Source organism: Erythrolamprus reginae, chromosome 2 (assembly GCF_031021105.1).
Source record: "Erythrolamprus reginae isolate rEryReg1 chromosome 2, rEryReg1.hap1, whole genome shotgun sequence".
NCBI classification, from domain to species: Eukaryota; Metazoa; Chordata; class Lepidosauria; order Squamata; family Dipsadidae; genus Erythrolamprus; species Erythrolamprus reginae.
Genome location: NC_091951.1, coordinates 289,146,333 through 289,162,118, shown reverse-complemented (window position 1 = coordinate 289,162,118; position 15,786 = coordinate 289,146,333). Strand labels below are relative to the sequence as shown.

At 42.1% G+C, this 15,786-nt stretch overlaps 1 protein-coding gene across 1 annotated transcript in view; it reads right to left on the bottom strand.

Moving 5' to 3' along the window:
- ALDH7A1 (aldehyde dehydrogenase 7 family member A1) overlaps positions 1-13,011 on the bottom strand; it is a 43,354-nt gene extending 30,343 nt beyond the window's left edge. Inside the window, exons 1-6 of the mRNA XM_070742844.1 lie at positions 12,730-13,011; positions 7,870-7,923; positions 7,468-7,533; positions 7,049-7,129; positions 6,053-6,176; positions 3,994-4,126 (exon numbers count right to left, since the gene is read on the bottom strand). Coding sequence (XP_070598945.1) covers positions 3,994-4,126; positions 6,053-6,176; positions 7,049-7,129; positions 7,468-7,533; positions 7,870-7,923; positions 12,730-12,933 — 662 coding nt within the window. The 5' untranslated portion in view covers positions 12,934-13,011. The remainder of the gene's footprint in view (positions 1-3,993; positions 4,127-6,052; positions 6,177-7,048; positions 7,130-7,467; positions 7,534-7,869; positions 7,924-12,729) is intronic.
- Between the last annotated feature and the right edge of the window lie 2,775 nt (positions 13,012-15,786).

Below are 15,786 nucleotides of genomic sequence, written 5' to 3'. Positions count from 1 at the left end.
CTGCCTCTCTTGCTGTCTCTCTTTCTCGCTCTGTCTCTCTTTCTCTGCCTCTCTTGCTGTCTCTCTTTCTCGCTCTGTCTCTTATATGTCTCTCTTTCTTTCTTTCTTTCTTTCTTTCTCTCTCTCTCTCTCTCAGCTGACTGCAAGCGGGAGCCCTGACGGCGGCAGCTGGATGTGCTGCTGGACACCGTATATGCCAGGCCCGCAGCGCCAGCATGTACGGCGTCCAGCAGCACGTCCAACCGCCACCGTCAGGTCTCCCGCTTGCAGTCAGCTGAGAGAGAGAGAGAGAGCTCCCTCTCGCCGCCGCCTGGAGCTCCCTCTCGCTGCCGCCATCTCCCCGCGACTGCCTGCGGCCGCTGCAGCCACACACACCCCGCTCCCACCGCCAGTGCCCTCCCGCCGGGCCCCAAAGGACACCTGCCGCCGACGCCAGAGAAGCTCCAGCTGGGCAAGGCGCTGCCGGTGCCTCCGCCCTGGGGCTCTCACTCGCAGCTGTCCCTCGGCTCCTGCCTGATGCCGCGGTTTCTGGCGCTCTCCTGCTGGGCCCCATAGAAGGAAGGCGAGAAAAAGGCGCGAAGAATGAAGCTCTCCTTCTTCCTGCCTTCCTTCTTTGGGGCCCAGCAGGAGAGCGCCGAAAACCGCGGCATCGAGCAGGAGCCGGGGGACAGCTGCGAGCGGGAGCTCCAGGTCGGCACCGGCAGCACCCCGCCCAGCTGGAGCTTCCCTAGGAGCTTCGCGGCACACCTGGCCGTGTCTCGTGGCACACTAGTGTGCCGCGGCACACCGGTTGGGAAACGCTGATATAGAGAAACGAAGAAACAACAGGACATGTTTACTGCAGTATTGACTGAGTAAGTAAAGGATTGCTATCTTATATTACTCCCCTTTAAAGAAATGCCATATAATATATACTGCTTGAAAAAATGAAGGGAACACTTAAACAACAGAATATAACTCCAAGTAAATTAAAATTCTGTGAAATCAAACTGTCCACTTAGGAAGCAACACTGATTGACAATCAATTTCACATGTTGTCAGCAGTACATAACAAGTATTCAATGAGAATATTTCATTCATTCAGATCTTGGATGTGTTCTTTGAATGTTCCCTTTACTTTTTTTGAGCAATGTATATTAATATCTAATATGTTAAATAGAATATATAACAGTTGTTTTGTAGGGTAGAGTAGGGTGGAGTGGAGTGAAATGGAAAATGGAATGGAATAGAATAGAATTATTTACTTGTCCTCCTTCAGCAGACAGCATCTTTGTTCCATCTGCTTAACAACCAGCATAATCACTTAGGGACTACAACTGGGAGAGCTGGGATTGAGCTTGTTGAGCAAAGCAGTCAGGCGGGTGTCTCACTTAACAATCACTTTACTCAATGAGAAAGATTCCAGCCCCAATTGTGATTGCAAACAGAGGACTCCCTATAGAGCAGGGCTCTACAACCTTGCCCCACTTTAATACTTGTGGACTTCAACTCCCAGAATTCATTCAGGCGACTTTGCTGGCTGAGGAACTCTGGGAGTTGAAGTCCACAAGTCTTAAAGTGACCAGGGTTGGAGCCCCCTCCTCTTAAAACATCAACCTGGCAATGCAGTGCCTTGCTTCAAAGAAGCAACCTTGCCTCCTAAGTATATTTCTGTACACTTGACTACTTCTGAGTTGTGGGGTACAGACAATAATATGTTCACTTGCTGAATAGCCCCTAGATTAGAGAACCTGCTTTATCCAGAATAGTGCAAACACACTTGAGGTAAAACTGAGCTTTGATGTGAATGTGGCATCTGTACACATGGCAATTCAGCTGTATAGGGCAGTTAAACATTCTTTGTGTGTGATGCTTAAATATTACTTTTGATTGAGAGTATTAATCCCATTTTGAGGCCAAATTATCTCCTTTGCCACAATAAATCTTCCCAGCTCTTTTTAAATTGAGACTTTCTACAGCACCCATTTGTCATAAGAGCAGGAATCGTATTTTAATTTATTTCCCCTAATAGGAAACTGCCTTTAGTGCTAAAAATCTAACCAACTTCCAGAGAAAAGAAGGTCTTACTCTTCGTCGAGCAGGGTAATGGCTTACTAAATTGGCTTGGTATCATTTTGAATTTTTGTTCTTTTCTTTTTAAAAAAAAAATCTTTATTGTATATACATTAGAAAAAATAAAAGGAAGGAAAAGTTAATCAAAACAAAATAGAAAAACAATAACAGGAGAAACGAAATAGTAAAGAAAAAAGTACAATTTCCACAATGGTGAGTAGTAAACACATAAGAAAAGTACTTAAAAAGGTAGTTTAATAGTTTAATCAATTATATCCATTTCATCTCTGAGTGAATCTTATATAGTCAGTAGTCGTACTTTCCTGTTTTTTGGTTTAGTCTTAAACATATCACATTATTAGAGATTTTTAAGCTTAAATAAAAGGATAGAGAAGAGGAAAGGGGAGGGAGGAATGGAAAAAAAGAAAGGAGAAGGTGAAGAAAGTATGAAAAAAAGGAATAAAACGGTATAGTAAGAAAGAAAAAGGCAAAGTAAGATAGAGAAAAGGTAAGAGGGGACCAGCGAAAGGCTGGTATATCATTTTCATACGACGTTGAGTCCGCATTTATCGTTAGTACAGTGGTACCTCGAGATACGAGTTTAATTCGTTCCGGACCTGGGCTCTTAAGTCGAGCAGCTCTTATCTCGAACGACTTTTCCCCATAGGAATTAATGTAAATAATTTTAATTGGTTCCAGCCCTCAAAAAACTCACAAAGTTAGTCTAAATTATGCAGAAAGACATGTTTTTAATGAAGAAATGTACATGTACATATAAATGAATAATGAAGTTTCTTTCACTTAACTTGTAAACTTTCTTAAACTTTTAAATTTACATATGTTCAACTTCTCTGCCACCCAATCCTGTAGGACAGAGGTCCCCAACCCTTTTTGCACCAGGGACCGGCTTTAAGCGATCAAGAGAGGAATGGGTGAAAGAATGGACGGAGGGTGGGAAGGAAGGAAGGAAAGAGGGAAGGGACAGGAACAGAGGAAGGAAGCAAGGAAACTTATGAAAGGGGAGAGTAAGAGAGGAATGAGTGAAGGGAGGGAGGGAGGGAAGAAGGCGGGAAGGAGAAAGAAAAGAAGAAATAGAGGAAGGGAAGGTAAAAGAGAGAAAGAAAAAGAGCAAGAAAGAAAGAAAGAAAGAAAGAAAGAAAGAAAGAAAGAAAGAAAGAAAGAAAGAAAGAAAGGGGGAAGGGACAGGAACAGAGGAAGGAAGCAAGGAAACTTATGAAAGGGGAGAGTAAGAGAGGAATGAGTGAAGGGAGGGAGGGAGGGAAGAAGGTGGGAAGGAGAAAGAAAAGAAGAAATAGAGGAACGGAAGGTAAAAGAGAGAAAGAAAAAGAGCAAGAAAGAAAGCTGCAAGCACCCCCCCGAGCCCCCCAGGCCGGCTGCAACCTTTTAAAACACGCGCGCCGCTTCGCAGCTGTCTCCTGAAGCCGAACGCGGAAGTTAGCATTTGGCTTCAGGAGACAGCTCCTTGGCGCTTGTATCTCGAATTTGGGCTTGTAAGTAGAACAAAAATATCTCTCCCCTCCCAGCTCTTATCTCGAGTTGCTCTTAAGTAGAGCAGCTCTTATGTCGGGGTTCCACTGTATATTATTCCCTTTCTTAGAGTAATTGAAAGCTTCTGTTGGTTGGTTTAGGCTTTAGGGTTATGGGTTATGGGTATGAATTCTTCCAATGTTACATATGAGTTGTATCTTATACCTTGTATTGATTAGGATGTCTTTTAAAAGTTTATCATTTAATAATAAATTATTTTGTTGGGTTATTTTCTTTTTGGATTATTTGAGCGAATTTTTTTTCCCTTAGCCATTCATACCAATTTTTGTTCTTTTCATTGTAGTCTATGTGCACGAACATTTTTATAATGTGTAAAGTATGGAGGCTGCCACCGAAAACACTCATCCTGAAACTGGGGGAAAAATACCTTACCACAGGCAAACATTGCCACAGATGAGTGCAATTGCATTGTTCCAGCCATAGACCGCAACCGGAAAATTAAAGGCTGTGATGATCCCAACTAATCCCAAAGGATTCCATTGTTCTATTAAGGCATGTCCAGGTCCTGAAAACAGAAACAGCAGTTTAGTTTGCCAAGCACAGGATTTTCTTTCTTTTTTTTACTTATCTATCCCTTTGTCCAAGGAGATCAGGCACACATATAAAAAGTATCCACACATTGTTACAATAACTCTTCTATTGTTAGGGTGAGTTACTAAAGTTGGCCTAGATCAAGCAGAACATTTATCTAAGTTGGTAATGACAGAGAAATAACCCTAGGATCAAATATTCCAAAGAAAGGCTCGATTCAAGAGACAGGCCAAACCCATTAAAATTTAAAACACGGTTTTCAAACACGGCACTACATCTTTTTGTGGCAGATCCCATTCTCAAGGTTGAACTTTCTTCCCAAATAAACATACAGATTATCTTCAAGTTGTGACTACAGTGGTACCTCGAGATACGAGTTTAATTCGTTCCGGACCTGGGCTCTTAAGTCGAGCAGCTCTTATCTCGAACGACTTTTCCCCATAGCAATTAATGTAAATAATTTTAATTGGTTCCAGCCCTCAAAAAACTCACAAAGTTAGTCTAAATTATGCAGAAAGACATGTTTTTAATGAAGAAATGTACATGTACATATAAATGAATAATGAAGTTTCTTTCACTTAACTTGTAAACTTTCTTAAACTTTTAAATTTACATATGTTCAACTTCTCTGCCACCCAATCCTGTAGGACAGAGGTCCCCAACCCTTTTTGCACCAGGGACCGGCTTTAAGCGATCAAGAGAGGAATGGGTGAATGAATGGACGGAGGGTGGGAAGGAAGGAAGGAAAGAGGGAAGGGACAGGAACAGAGGAAGGAAGCAAGGAAACTTATGAAAGGGGAGAGTAAGAGAGGAATGAGTGAAGGGAGGGAGGGAGGGAAGAAGGTGGCAAGGAGAAAGAAAAGAAGAAATAGAGGAAGGGAAGGTAAAAGAGAGAAAGAAAAAGAGCAAGAAAGAAAGCAAGAAAGAAAGAAAGAAAGGGGGAAGGGACAGGAACAGAGGAAGGAAGCAAGGAAACTTATGAAAGGGGAGAGTAAGAGAGGAATGAGTGAAGGGAGGGAGGGAGGGAAGAAGGTGGGAAGGAGAAAGAAAAGAAGAAATAGAGGAAGGGAAGGTAAAAGAGAGAAAGAAAAAGAGCAAGAAAGAAAGCTGCAAGCACCCCCCCGAGCCCCCCAGGCCGGCTGCAACCTTTTAAAACACGCGCGCCGCTTCGCAGCTGTCTCCTGAAGCCGAACGCGGAAGTTAGCATTTGGCTTCAGGAGACAGCTCCTTGGCGCTTGTATCTCGAATTTGGGCTTGTAAGTAGAACAAAAATATCTCTCCCCTCCCAGCTCTTATCTCGAGTTGCTCTTAAGTAGAGCAGCTCTTATGTCGGGGTTCCACTGTATTGACCCCTCGTATTACTGACCCCTTGCATCCTGGACATTTCAACTCCTACCCTCAAAACATTGCTACAGAGCACTGCACACCAAGACAAGTAGACACAAGAACAGTTTTTTCCCCGAACGCCATCACTCTGCTAAACAAATAATGCAGTCACATTTTATTCATGCAATTCCAGTCCCAATTGCAGTCGTAACTCAAGGATTACAAGCATATACAAGCTCACTGAAGATTTTCACTGGTACAACAGTGATTTTTCTTCCTGATTCTCCCTCTCTTTCTGGTGTAGATTGGTAGAGAGGGATGAATATTTATATAGAGGTAGAAACTATTGTGTCATATGTATTTCCTACAGGCTGTAGAAAATCCATAAATATATGGATTATAAATATATACAACATCTGGTTGGGACAAGAAAGTACTTTGGCTTTTCCTGAAGAATATAACCCTAAAATATTACTTACGTCCAAAATAATTCAACATTCTATTACTGAGATTTTCTATATCAAACTCTTTTCATCCAGAAAAAATTCTTATGCAGGCAAAAATGTAGGCTTACTTTCTGAAGGCAGTATCGGTCCACCAAACATCCGAGATAAACCAACAGCATAATCACAGATATCTACATATTCTTGAACTTCGCCAACACCTTCAACAAAGATCTTCCCCATTTCTAATGATACCTAAAGGCATTAAGGAAAACATTAATCACAGAGAACACGAATGCTTAACAGTTTCCTTAGATCCTCCTTATAGAATAGAATGCATATCTTAAAGGAAGAAATCTGCCTTTTCTATCCATATAATTACATTATGTATGTAACCAATCAACTGCTTACACTACTGCAATTGACAGGTGTAAATGAAAATACTAATAATGGAATTGTCTGGATTCATGTAATGAGTCTAATTTATGAGCTCCCAGTTCTTGTGCTCTTTAATGCTGAACTCAAGAATAAACTAAAACACAAGAATTATTGATGCAAGAGTAGCATTATTATTTTTTTTGTTGGACAAAATACAGACACCCAATGCCTTTTTTATCAATTTGTCCTATGAGTCAAGAAGACTGAAAAGTTTTTTTAAAAACACCAGTTGCTTGGATTGATTAATAGGTGAATTGGTAATGAATGCTGACTGCTAGTTGCTACTCAACCAACAACAGAAATTTGGAATAATTAATATTTGGGGGGTCAAATTATCCCACAAGAAATGACATGCTTAAATTATTTTAAATTCCTATTTTCACATTTCTATTCTGTCATAAAAGCCAATTTAGGAATGGAATGGAATATTTCAAGCTGTTTTGTTCAGAACACAAACACAATACCTCCCCTTTTTGCTATATTTCTAGCAATTACTGTCTTCAACTTTAATCAGTGCTTGCGAAAAGAAATCAAGTTTGTTGTCATATCAGCATAATGGCATATGTCACTGTTTAGAAATCTAATTGAGTAAATTAGCAACACACTCCAGAAGCAACACAACAGGAATTATTGTCTGCATTTCTTTTTTACTAATTTAGGAATTATATCAATTCAAAGGCAAAACTTACCAAATTTCCCAAAACTTTGATTTTGTCTCTTAAGGCATCTCCAATCTGTCTCACTATTTCTCCTCGTTTAGGTGCAGGAATCTATAACAAGAAAGCAAAGAAAAATTATTTGCTTAAGTCTAGACTTTCTGAATCCCGCATACTTTGCCTAACTCATATAAGGAACCTTTGATGGCTAGGGAATTCCGGGAATTGAAGTCCACAAATCTTAAAAGTTGCCAAGTTTGAACACTGAATTAGAGTATTTATAATACATTTCAGGTAAAACTTCAAATTGTTGTTTTTAATTTTATTTATTTCAAAGGTGTGTGAGGCATTTTATAGGATCAATGTCTCCGGATAAGCTTAGGGGTCATACTCACTGAAAAATAATTTTCCCCCAGATACAATTCAGGAAAATATAAAGAGATTTAACTCACCTCTGCCCATATATGCCAAGCTTCTTTAGCTTTCTTTATTGTTTCTTCATAGTCTTCCAAATTTGCCTAAAATCAAGCAGTAAAAATGCTGCAATTGACACAGTGATAACACAAGACTTAGCTTGTCATAAGTCAATGGAGAATTGTAAAGTAAATAGTTCATAAAGTAATCAAGTTCAGTTTGAGGGTTTGTTATTAAAACACCAATTAGCCCTTTTTCTACAGAAAATCTGGGGGGGAGGAAGGTAACCTATAATATTTTCCACTTGCATTGCTTTTAGCTAGTCTGTATTTCTTACCCATCTCATGAACTTCCTTAGCATTCCAGCATTGAAATCTGCTTATTTTTCCCCTAATGATGCATTTTATTAAAGAATCAAATATATATTTAAAAAATCTTACCTGGCGAACTTTAGCTATCGGCTGATTATTTGCAGGACAGTATGTTGTCACAACCTAGAGAGAAAAAAACATTTCAGTCCCAGTTAGTAACTATCCCTATAATCATAAATCTCATGGTCAAAAGTTGCCACAATTTGTGACATTGGCTGGATCCAAATCAATAGAGTAATTTTTATGACAAGTCACACATTAGAGACTGATAAAATCAGAATGAGTTCGGGCAAATGTCCAAAGTCCAGGAATCAATCCACGCAAGAAGTAGTTGGATGCTAAACGCGGAAGACAACAGCAAGACAGGGTGATGATTTTTAAAGACCTGAAATGCAGAATTGCCTCTGTACTTCTATAGGAAAGCTCAGATCCAAAAGAAAAAATTGCAAGGAAGGTAAGTTTCAACTACATATTAATTGAAAAAACACCAGCTTTAAGGCTCAGATGACAGGTGGAGGCAGCAGGCTTTCCTTCCTTGGAAGCTTTTAAACAGGTAGGATACTGTGTAAGGCAACGGTCCCCAAACTACGGCCCGCGGGCCGGATGCGGCCCGCTGAGGCAATTTACCCGGCCCGCAGCAGCGTACGAAATTTTACCATCTATATACAGTTCCCGAATCTCCCCTCCACTCTGTTGCTGAGCGTCTGGCGGCGGCAAGGAAGAGGAGGAAAGCCAGGGGGCGGGGAGGAAAGCACCCTATGGCAGAGCAGCAACAGTCTCTCCCTAAAGGCGAGAAAGAAATTGGCCAATTACTTTCCTCCCCGCCCCCTGGCTTTCCGCCTCCTCCTCCTCCAGACGCTCAGCTGCAGACCGTCTTGGTCCTTCCAGTGCCGCTTTTTTTTTTTTTTTTTTTGCACAGTTGAGGTTTGCGCGCGTTTGGGCACTTTTGGCGGGGGGGGGGGTCTGCTGCCGAGAGGGAGAGAGAGAGAAAGAGGGAGAGATAGAAAGGGAGTGAGTGAGAGAGAGAGAAATAACGCAAGAGAGAGAGGGAGAGAGAGAGCGGGAGAGTGCTGCTTTTTTGCTTCTTCGCTACCCACGGGGAGCCTGGAAGCCCTGCAACAGCGTCTGGAGGGGGCAGTAACCAAGCCATTAGGAACCCATGCGCACTAACTTGCTAACGGCCATGCCGTCCCGGATTGCGGGGAGGGGAGCTTTTCCCCGGCCAGGCGACAGCAAGGCCCTCCCGATGGTTGCCCGCCGCCCAGGCCCCGCGCTTGGAGCCGGGGGTGATGGGCCTAGCCTCCGCTTACTTGGCCCCGGCACAGCCGAAGCGCAGGGCAGAGTAGGCGGCGGCGGCGGCTGCTTCAGGCCCGCCCCCGAGCTGAGCTTCCTTTGGCTTCCTTCGAGGCAAAACTGCAAAGCTCACTTGCCGCCTCGAAGGAAGCCAAAGGAAGCTCAGCTCAACGAGGACAACAATTCAGCGCCGAGAAAGACCGGCTCTTGGTCCCTTGAACCCGCCACCGCCGCCTCCGTTCGGGCGAAGGGATCTCCGCAGGGGGGGGGGCGGGGGCGGTGGCAGCTTCAAGGGACCAACAGCCGGTCCTCGTTGAGCTGAGCTTCCTTTGGCTTCCTTCGAGGCGGAAAGTGAGCTTTGCAGTTTTGCTTCGAAGGAAGCCAAAGGAAGCTCAGCTCAGGGGCGGGCCTGAAGCAGCCGCCGCCTACTCCGCCCCGTGCTTCGGTCGCACTGGGCAGCTCTGGCGGGTGCGGGGCAGCAGGGCAAGTCGCGAAGGTGATGCAGCCAAATGTGAGTCGAGCGGGAGGGCACTGAGCAGTAGCCGTGGGGCAGCGGTGGGGCGGTTGGCTGCAAGGCACCGGTGGCGGCGGCCGCGGCGGCAGCTTAATGTGTTGCAGGACGCCGTACATTGCTGGCGCTGCACTGGGCATGGGGCTGGCTGCGACCCGACGTCGGTGCCACCGTCTTGGAGCTTCTGCTTGCAGCCGACTGCTCGGCGGCGTGTTGCATGGAAGAAAAAAAAAGAAGAGAGGAAGGAAGAGGGAAGAAAAGGAGAGAGAGAGAGAGAGAGAAAGCAAGAGAGAGAGGGAGAGAAAACAGAAGTGAGAGGGGGAGGGAATGTGAGAGAGAAAAAGAGAAAAATGAGAAAATGATGGAGGGAAAGAACGAGGGAGAGGGAAACAAAACAAATGAGAAAGAAGGAAAAAAGGGAGAGGGAAGAGAGAAGTGGAAAGGAGGGAGGGAGGGAAAGAAGGAGAAATTGAGGGAAAAGGAAGGAAGGAAAGGAAGAAGAAATGGAGGGAACAAGGAAGGAAGAATGAAATGAATGGAGGGGCGGAGGAAGGACTTTTGGGGGGGGGTTAAAATTTTTCTCTCAACATACATTCAAACAATACAATGTACCATCTAATTTTCCCTGAATAAAATGCAATATTTTGTCAGTAACTAATATCAATCATCAAAAAAGTTGCAAAAGGTTTTTTTTCTAATGTTGTCATCCAGGTACATACTTTTCTTTTAATTAAATTCCCTCCTTAATGTTCCTTCAAAAAGTACAACACCAATTATATTTCTAACTTATTAACCATTATGCCAAAGTGCTTCCTTCTTTCTTTATATATTTTTCTATAAACCTTTTTATACATTCTTCTATAAACCAAGAGAACCTTGTATAGCCAATCAGATGTTAACAAAAGAAAATTAAAAACAAAGCATAAACATATATAAATTTCAGACTTGTTCCCCCTCTCTAAATAGTACATTCCCATTTTGTTTTTTACATTAAAATAAGGTATGTGCAGTGTGCATAGGGATTTGTTCATAGTTTTTTTTTATAGTCCGGCCCTCCAACAGTCCGAGGGACAGTGAACTGGCCCCCTGTGTAAAAAGTTTGGGGACCCCTGGTGTAAGGCATCCCACCTTGCAGATCTTCCATTGAGCAGGTAACTAAGAAGAACATGATTGCTTCTAAGTTTCCATCAGTTATGTTGGTCATCTCAACTTTGGAGTTTACTAATCAGCCAGATGCCACCTATTATTTTAGTCTCAGTGGCTTGATTGCAAAATGGTGGTACTTATGCCCTGGAAATTTACTGCTCAAAAAATAAAATAAAGGGAACACTAACATGACACATCCTAGATCTGAATGAATGAAATATTCTCAATGAATACTTTGTTCTGTACAAAAATGAATGTGCACAACAGCATGTGAAATCGATTGTCAATCAGTGTTGCTTCCTAAATGGACAGTTTGATTTCACAGAAGTTTAATTTACGTGGAGTTACATTGTGTTGTTTAAGTGTTCCCTTTATTTTTTTGAGCAGTACACAACTGCTACATTTCACAACAGCTTTGGCTACATCTATTAGGATTTCCAGGACATGAAACCCCAATACCTGTAGGTCACCAGGCAATGGAAGCGTACCCAAGTGTGGCGCTGGGGACTCAATCTGAGTATCATCATAAAATCACATTATTATAAAGTTATGCAGAAATATATAAAGAGTCTTGGTGGTTAGAGTGCATTACTGCAATCTACTTTTGCTGATCACCATCTGCCAGCAGTTTTTATTTATTTTATTTTATTTATTTGTCATACAAATATAGTATTGTATTGTAGTATGTTTAACATAATATAAGTATAAAATAGAGATAGAAAAGATAAAAACACATTAGGACAGGAACGGTAGGCACAAAGGTGCACTTATGCACGGCCTTTACAGACCTCTTAGAAAAGGGGAGAGGTCTATTGTAGATAATGTATGGTTGAAGATTTTGGGATTGGGGGAAGAAACAACAGAGTCCAGTAGTAAATTCCAGGCGTTGACCACTCTAATGCTGAAATCGTATTTTCTGCACTCTAGTTTGGAGCAATTTACATTTAGTGTGTATCTATTGCATGCTCTTGTGTTGTTGTTGTTAAAGGTGAAGTAGTCGCCAACAGGGAGTACATTGTGATGTATGATTTTATGAACAACAGTTAAATCAGTTCGGGGGCGGTGTAGCTGTAAATTTTCTAAAGGTAGTAATTGAAATCTGGAGGAGTAAGGTAATTTGTTGCGTGAGGAGGAGTGGAGAAGTGGAGGAATACTTCTTGTGAAGTATTTCTGGACTCCTTCAATTGTATTAATGTCTGTTATGCAATGTGGATTCCATACAGGTGAGCTGTATTCAAGAATTGGTTTGACAAATGTTTTGTTTGCTCTGGTTAGTACATCGGTGCTTCTAGCTGCGTAGAATTAAGTTTGTGACTCGTAGTGCTTTTTTTGGCAATGCTGTTGCAGTGGGCTCTGGCACTTAGGTCATTGAAAATAAGTACTCCAAGGTCTTTGACTGAGTGAGGGTCTTCTGCAAGTTCAGTGTGTCCAAGTGCGTATTTAGTATTCGGATTCTTTTTATCAATGTGTAGGACAGAGCATTTGTTGGATGAGATTTGCAGTTGCCAGTTGTTAGACTGAGATCGAATCTCAGTAGGCTCAAAGTTGACTCAGCCTTCCATCCTTAACGAGGATAAGTCAGAAAAGCACACGGTCTGCAATGTTTGGGGTCCATCAGCTGATGAAAGGCACCGAGAAAAAGAGAAGGAGCTAAAAAGAAGCTGCAGGATTGAAAGACCCGCATAATTTCCGAGCCTAGATAAATGAATGATGAAACCTGGACTTCGTCTCTTTCTACCAATTCTAAATATGGGCTGCAACCTGAATGGTGAGACGTGGATACCTTACCTAAAATGCTTCAATACTAAAATGCTTAAAATGAAAAGGGGAAAAAAACCACAAGAAATTCAAAACCGCAGACGCGACTCTGGTCTCCAACGAACTGGAGAAACCACTTCAAAATGCGCCCGCGGGGCATTCCTTCCCTAGTTTTTACGGCTGTCCGTCAAACTGGCTCCCACCTCGCCCTGAACACCTACCTCTCCTCTTCCTCCCCAGGAGCCATTGTAGACGCCCTCGTTTTCTTCTCGAAGCCCCAATTCTTTCAGCCACGCGTACTGGGCTTGGTTGATGAGCAAGGTCGACATGAAAGCGGCCGGTCTGTTGCAAGAAGCGGCGAAGGAGACGCTCTTCCTTAGCAGAGCACGCCTGGCGAGCAGCGAAAGTCCAACTTGCAGCAGCATAGTGAGAAAAGGGCCGCGGCACCTTTAAATCACCCGTAGGCCAAAGAGACGTCCGTCAAGAGCCCACCCCTCAAACGCAGAGCTCGGATTGGCGAAGGCCTTGGAAGACCAAATAAGGCACGCCTCCATCTAAGCGTCGACTCGGCGCATCCTCTCTTGCACGCTGGGACGCTCCGGCTTTCGGCCTCTCTCGCGCGACCTTAAAGGCAAAGGCGCGAAGAAACTAAAGTTTAATCCAATGGCTGCAGAAGTCAAACGCGAGTTCACTCACCTGTCAAGAGCCATCTGTAAAATGCTTCTGCTTTGTAGATGCGGTTTAGGATCAGGAGCGTTTAAGCGTTTTCCCTATCGGAATTTATTTTCATGAACTTTGTGTATCTCACCCTTGGAGGAGTCCAAGGCAATGAGCAACAGCTAACATCCCGAGAAATAATAAAACACTTTATTTTCGGTTTGCTACAGAAATATTGCACCATTTTTAATAGTTTGACATGCCTTGGAAAAGAGCTTGGCGTGCAAAAATCAAAATGACCTTTAGGAGGGTAGCAAAAGAAATGCTGTTTGCTGATAGCTCAGCTCACTTGGCCAGGATAAACCCATAATAACAGTAAAATTTACAATACTCGTCATTAATCCCTACTTTTGAGTATTATATAGTATATTATGGAAGTATGAATCAAAGGCTGGACTAAAACTTGTTTCACTGGTTGGGAATAGACTTATAATGAAGCTACCAGACTTGATTTCTAAATATAAGTTCTCTCATTAAAAAATTTCAGTAATCGAGTATTAAAAAATTGAGTAATCGAGTTGTCAAAGCATGAAACTCTTTACCAGACTCTGTAGTGTCATCCCCCAACCCCTTAAAATTTTATTTTATTTTATTTATTGATTTTGTCCAATACACAATGAGGGTTTTAGTGGGTATACACATAGTAAACCACATAATGAAGGTTATAGATGAAATACTCATAGTAAAATATATCTAAGAAAGAATAGAAGATATAGGAATAAAATGTATCAATGAAAAAATAGAAGAAGAGATATAGGAATAGAAGAAAGGTATAGGAGATATAGCAGAGCAATAGGACAGGGGACGGAAGGCACTCTAGTGCACTTATGCACACCCCTTACTGACCTTTTAGGAATCTGGATAGGTCAACCGTGGATAATCTAAGGGTAAAGTGTTGAGGGTTTGGGATGACACTATGGAGTCCGGTAATGAGTTCCATGCTTTGACAACTCAGTTATTGAAGTTGTATTTTTTACAGTCAAGTTTGGAGCGGTTAATATTAAGTTTAAATCTGTTGTGTGCTCTTGTATTGTGGTTGAAGCTGAAGTAGTTGCCGACAAGCAGGATGTTGCAGCATATGATCTTGTGGGCAATACTTAGATCATGTTTAAGGCATCTTAGTTCTAAGCTTTCTAGGCACAGGATTGAAAGTCTAGTCTCAGGGTATTCTATTTCGAGTGGAGGAGTGAAGGGCTCTTCTGGTGAAGTATCTTTGGACGTTTTCAAGGGTGTTAATATCTGAGATGCAATATGGGTTACAAACAGATGAGCTGTATTGGAGGATGGGTCTGACAAAAGTTTTGTAACCTCTGGTAAGTAGTGAGAAATTGCTAGAGCAGAAGCTACGTAGGATTAGGTTTGCAATTCTTGAAGCCTTCTTGGCTATGTTGTTGCAGTGGGCTTTGGCACTTAAGACTTTTGTTATTAGTATACCGAGGTCTTTAACCGAGTGGGTGTTATTTGTGATAATTTGCTTATTCAGTTCATATTTGGAGTTCAGATTCTTTTTCCCAATGTGTAGGACAGAGCATTTGCTGGTTGAGATTTGGAGTTGCCATGTGTTAGACCACTCAGAAACAGAATTCAGGTCTTTTTGGAGAGTAGTTGTGTTATCGGTGGTGTTGAAGAGTTTTACATTGTTGGCGAAGAGGACACAGTTGCTTGTGATGTAATTGCATAGGTCATTGATATAGAGAATGAAGAGCGTTGGTCCCAGTACACTACCTTGGGGAACACCGCTTTTAACTGGGATGGGGGGGGGGTGGATATGGTGCTTCCTATTTTGACCACTTGTTTTCTGTTTGACAGGAATGCTGTAATCCAGCTGTGGAGGGATCCTGAGATGCCATAGGATTTGAGTTTTAGGAGTAGTTTGTTGTGGACCACTGAATCAAAGGCTTTGCAGAAGTCGATATAAATTGCATCTATAGATTTCCCTTGATCTAGATGAGTTGTCCATATATTTTTGCAGTGGAGGAGCTGCAGGTTGCAGGATAGTTTTTTTCTGAATCCAAATTGTTTATTAGAGAGCAAATTATTAGTTTCTAGATGGAGAGTAATTGATTTGTTTATTATTGATTCCATGACTTTGCATGGGACGCAGCATAGTGATATTGGTCTGTAGTTATCGACAAGAGAGGGGTCTCCTTTTTTGAAGATGGGGATGAACATTGCTTTCGACCATAGCTTAGGAAGTGTACTGGTTCTGAAGGATTTTTCTAAAATTATGCTTAGTGGTTCGGCTATAGCAGAAGAGAGCTTTTTTAGGAAGTAAGCACATAGACAATCTGGTCCGACTGATAGAGAAGGTTTAAGGTCACATAATGCTTTTTCAACTCGATCTTCAGTGAAGTCAACAGTGAAGTTGGCAACTTGTCCTTTTTTGTTTTTCCTCTAGAGAGATTTTTTTCTTGTTTGTAATTTTCTTATTGAGATGGGGAGGTTATTTTTTGTTTGTTTGTGGTAGATGTTAGAGGTACATGAAGTCTGATAATAATTTTCATTTCAAGTAGGAATGTGTTGTAGAGGTCATCAGTAGTGTAGCATTTAGAGAATAGAGT